This window comes from Oncorhynchus keta, chromosome 28, assembly GCF_023373465.1.
Source record: "Oncorhynchus keta strain PuntledgeMale-10-30-2019 chromosome 28, Oket_V2, whole genome shotgun sequence".
Taxonomy (NCBI): Eukaryota; Metazoa; Chordata; class Actinopteri; order Salmoniformes; family Salmonidae; genus Oncorhynchus; species Oncorhynchus keta.
The window spans coordinates 14,469,788-14,475,923 of record NC_068448.1 but is presented as its reverse complement, the minus strand read 5'-3'; the positions used below and the strand labels follow the sequence as shown (position 1 = coordinate 14,475,923).

General features: G+C 40.9%; 1 protein-coding gene across 1 annotated transcript in view; it reads right to left on the bottom strand.

Annotated features, from left to right (window-relative positions):
- Nucleotides 1–2,140: 2,140 nt before the first annotated feature.
- Nucleotides 2,141–6,136, bottom strand: part of LOC118360672 (serine/threonine-protein kinase receptor R3-like) — a 29,183-nt gene continuing 25,187 nt past the window's right edge. The window contains exons 9-10 of the mRNA XM_052484185.1: nucleotides 3,535–3,665; nucleotides 2,141–2,335 (exon numbers count right to left, since the gene is read on the bottom strand). Coding sequence (XP_052340145.1) covers nucleotides 2,141–2,335; nucleotides 3,535–3,665 — 326 coding nt within the window. The remainder of the gene's footprint in view (nucleotides 2,336–3,534; nucleotides 3,666–6,136) is intronic.

Genomic DNA, 6,136 nt, shown 5'->3' with positions numbered 1-6,136 from the left:
ATATTCTGACTGCTCTGAATGTTTTTGATCATTTCTACACGATTTAACAATTCGTGGTAAAGGATTCAGATATATTGCCTGACTGGAATATTTGTCACATACTGTATATTTTAGTAGTATTTTAGGTTATTTGCCATCATGATAAAAAACCACTGTGGAAAAAATAATATTTTGGGCAAGTACATATTTAGAAGATTTAGTGAAAGATAATTTAGTCAAATTGAGATAGTTTACACTTTAATGGGCTCCCAAGTGGCACAGTGGTCTGAGGCACTGCATCTCAGTGCTAGAGGCTGTCACTACAGACATGAGAGGGGCTCAGCTCACTCTCTCTCTCAAAAGGAGAGTGGCGCTTGGCCTTTGATACTTGAACAACCCCCTTCTACGGTGTTAAAAATAACCAGCTCTTAATCTGACTGCATGGCCAGACTGACAGACTGCGGCATGGAGCGTATTATCTCTCTGGAGTTTGGTCAACACCAGCCAGTCAGATTGAGTAACACACACACCCACACCCACACCCACACAGGCTGAAGAATCGATATTGTAGATGAATGGACCGATAGACTGGAATCCATTTCCGTCCACACTCACACAGTGTTCTAAGCTCATGTTGAATAGACACGGATTAACTTTGAAAACCTTTACTTGTCTTCTCTTTGTGGAAATAAAAGGAGAGTCTCCAGACGTAATAGAAACATGTGCTGTGGCCAAATTAGACCTGCTTCTTTCACACTTCACTAACTCCACACGTTGGCATTTTCTAACTAGGTCAAAACAGAAAATATCTGGGAGAGAAATGCCTCTCTCATTGTAACACAAAGAGATACAAACACAGTCACACACACATGTATGCAGGCACTCACACACACATATATATATATACACAGTAAGAGTATTTGTTTATGTTTGAGGAGGAGCAGGAGTTTGTCCCATTCACATAACAGTAAATATACGATAAGTCTGAGTGAAATAGTCTGGGTGTATTCTCCTTCTGAAATGTGATTGACAGATCTGAAATATCTGCTGATAGCTCCTTGTAGAGACGGATATAAAACCTGGCATTCACAGTGCCAACTGACACTTAAAAAATAACATCTGAATAGAACTAATTCAAATCAAAGACAAAGTGAATATGCAAAAAAGAGACAGATTTTGACAATATTTTGGATTGTAGGCCAATGCTGAAAAACATAGCTTGAAGACTACTCCACTGAACCAAAGGGATCATTCATTTGAGTCAAAGATGATCTATATCGTGTATGGTGCCCTCTGGTGGACAATTAGGCCCTTTTTCCCGACCAGCATAACAACTCATCTTTTAGTAGCCTAATTCAAATGTCATTTCAGAGTGAGGTGAGCAGCATACAACCACATTTCAACCATTTTTAGTAGGTTAATAAACATGTTATTATTATTTATATATTATGTGTCTATGGATAAATTAAATACCCTGTAATCGATGTAATGTTTTTTAATTCCCTTAATGTTGAATGGTAGTGATGTTAATGATAGTATTTCTACACTGAAAGTATTGCATATGTAATTTCAGATAAAATAGAAATAGAAATACATAAATATCATAATATACATAGGTACTTTAACTTTGAGCAGCTTTTACAGTAAATCCAACGCTGGTGAAAGATACATTATTCTATTGCTAGATACAATTAATTCATTAGCTCTGGGCTTATACTATGATCATGAGTAACACATTATCAGGGTACTGTTTATGGTCAGCTCTAAAGGCTTCCAGGATATACAAAATCAATGAATATGTATAGATTCTGTATAGTGCATCAAAACAAATAAGGCATTAGCAAGACATTAACGGCCGCTTGTAATGATCATTCTGATCATACATCACAAGGCCTCACTGATCCAAAGGTGGCATGTCCATCCCCAAAGTATCACAGAATAAGGCTATAACAAGGACCAAACCCTGATGATCTCTCAATCCTGTGGGCCGCTCGGAGAAAACTATGTCCATGTTCCTATTAATATGGAGGTATTCCTGATGAAATGATCCAGGCAGTATACAGAAGGTTGGTGAGGGCCTTTAGGAAAGGCACCAGAAAATGGGACACTGAGAGTCTTTAGTAGCAAAGGATATAGATAGTCTCTATACAAGACTATCAGCCTAATGTTGGTGTGCTGGTTGTAGTCTTATGTTAAGGTCTCTCCTGCTTGTAGTCTGGAGTTGAGGCCTGCAGATCCATTTTGGTTTCTCAGTATAGCGGATGGTCCTGTCCAGTGGAGGGCCTTTTAGGAAGCTGTTAGGCACCAGAAATCTGGAACCAACAGTCTTCATTATCTTGGTAATGGAAGACAGGATCTGTACACATAGAGAGACCCACCATAAAATCACACTGTTCTATCACTGTACGTAATGTTGGAGAGACCCACCATAAAATCACACTGTTATATCACTTATGTTAGAGAGACCCACCATAAAATCACACTGTTCTATTGTAGTACTGGAGTTGAGGACCCACCATAAAATCCACTGTTTATTTCTCAGTAGAAAGGAGAGACCCACCATAAAATCACTGTTCTATCAGCGTACAGTAGAAAGAGGGTCATAAAATCACACTGTTCTATCACTGGAGTAGCTGTTAGAAAGGGCTGAGACCCACCTAAAATCACACTGTTCTATCACTTATCAGTAGAAAGAGAGACCCACCATGGTACATAGGAAGACCCACCATAAAATCACACTGTTCTATCACTGTACGTACAGTAGAAAGAGAGAGACCCACCATAAAATCACACTGTTCTATCACTGTACGTACAGTAGAAAGAGAGAGACCCACCATAAAATCACACTGTTCTATCACTGTACGTACAGTAGAAAGTCACTATTGATGGTGTGTGTGCGTGTGTCTATACCCTGACTGTACAAAACATTAGAAACACCTTCCGAATATTGACTTGCACTCCCTTTTGCTCTCAGAACAGCCTCAATTGGTCAGGGCATGGACTCTACAAGGTGTGGAAAGCATTCCACAGGGATGCTGGCCCATGTTGACTCCAGTACTTCCCACAGTTGTATCAACTTGGCTGGATGTCTTTTGGGTGGAGAACCATTTTCTTGATAAACACAAGAAACTGTTGAAGGTAAAAACCCAGCAGAATTGCAGCTCTTGACATTCTCAAACCGGTGCGTCTGGCACCTACTACCATACCCCGTTCAAAGGCACTTAAATATTTTGTCTTGAATGGCACACATACACAATCCATGTCTCAATTGTCTCAATGCTCAAAAATCCTTCTTTAATCTGTCTCCTCCCGTTCATATACGCATGTAAGCATTTTGCTACACTGTAAGCATTTCGCTACACTCACAATAACATCTGCTAACCATGTATATGTGACCAATAACATTTGATTTTGATTTGATTAAAGTCGATTTATCAAGTGACATTAATAAGGGATCATAGCTTTCACCTGGATTCACCTGGTCAGACTGTCATGGAGATATCAGGTGTTCCTAATGTTTTGTACACTCAGAGTATGTGCATCTGTGTGTCTCACCGGGTGAGAGTGCAGCCTGTTGTGCATACTGGGTCTTTGCTTGTCCAAACACACCACCTTCTTCATCTCCTCAAAGCTGGGGTCAGAGGGCACCATGTCAAAGAAGGGCGGACGGTACTCTTCCACTATCCCTGGAACAACAAACACAATCACCCCTGAGGAACATGTTACATATACAGTCAGTACCAGTATATCTACGTCTTCATTCCAAAGGAGTCAGCCAACATTCCATCTTAATGATGACTGAGGTGGCAAGGATTTGGTGGGAAAACTACAGACACTGTGACACTACAGACACTGTGACACTACAGGAACCATGACACTACAGACATCACGATACAACAAACATCATGACACTACAGACACCATGACACTACAGACATCACGATACAACAAACATAATGACACTACAGACACCATGACACTACAGACACCATGACACTACAGACACCATGACACTACAGACACCATGACACTACAGACACCATGACACTACAGACAACATGACACTACAGACACCATGACACTACAGACACCATGACACTACAGACATCACGATACAACAAACATCATGACACTACAGACACCATGACACTACAGACACCATGACACTACAGACACCATGACACTACAGACATCACGATACAACAAACATCATGACACTACAGACACCATGACACTACAGACACCATGACACTACAGACACCATGACACTACAGACATCATGATACAACAAACATCATGACACTACAGACACCATGACACTACAGACACCATGACACTACAGACACCATGACACTACAGACATCACAATACAACAAACATCATGACACTACAGACACCATGACACTACAGACACCATGACACTACAGACATCACGATACAACAAACATGATGACACTACAGACACCATGACACTACAGACATCACAATACAACAAACATAATGACACTACAGACACCATGACACTACAGACACCATGACACTACAGACATCACAATGACAATAAACACCATGACACTACAGACACCATGACACTACAGACACCATAACACTACAGACATCACAATACAACAAACATCATGACACTACAGACACTACAGACACCATGACACTACAGACATCATGATACAACAAACATCATGACACTACAGACACCATGACACTACAGACATCACAATACAACAAACATGATGACACTACAGACACCATGACACTACAGACACCATGACACTACAGACATCACGATACAACAAACATCATGACACTACAGACACTACAGACACCATGACACTACAGACACCATGACACTACAGACACCATGACACTACAGACACCATGACACTACAGACATCATGACACTACAGACACCATGACACTACAGACATCACAATACAACAAACATGATGACACTACAGACACCATGACACTACAGACATCACGATACAACAAACATCATGACACTACAGACACCATGACACTACAGACACCATGACACTACAGACATCACGATACAACAAACATCATGACACTACAGACACCATGACACTACAGACACCATGACACTACAGACACCATGACACTACAGACACCATGACACTACAGACATCATGATACAACAAACATCATGACACTACAGACACCATGACACTACAGACACCATGACACTACAGACACTATGACACTACAGACATCACGATACAACAAACATAATGACACTACAGACACAGTGACACTACAGACATCACGATACAACAAACATAACGACACAACAGACACTACAGACACCGTGACACTACAGACATCACGATACAACAAACATAATGACACTACAGACACCGTGACACTACAGACATCATGATACAACAAACATAATGACACTACAGACACCATGACACTACAGACACCATGACACTACAAACACAATGACACTTTAGATACCATGACACTACAGACACCATGACACTACAGACATCATGACACTACAGACACCATGACACCTTGACACGACAGACACCATGACACTACAGACACCATGACACTATCAGACACCATGACACTACAGACACCATGACACTACAGACACCATGACACTACAGACACCATGACACTACAGACATCACGATACAACAAACATAATGACACTACAGACACCATGACACTACAGACACCATGACACTACAGACACCATGACACTACAGACATACCATGACACTACAGACACCATGACACTACAGACATCATGACACTACAGACACCATGACACTACAGACACCATGACACTACAGACACCATGACACTACAGACATCACGATACAACAAACATAATGACACTACAGACACCATGACACTACAGACAGACACCATGACACTACAGAGATCATGACACTATAGACACCATGACACTACAGACACCATGACACTACAGACATCATGACACTACAGACATCATGACACTACAGACATCATGACACCTTGACACGACAGACATCATGACACTACAGACACTACAGACACCATGACACTACAGACATCATGATACAACAAACATCATGACACTACAGACACCATGACACTACAGACATCACAATACAACAAACAT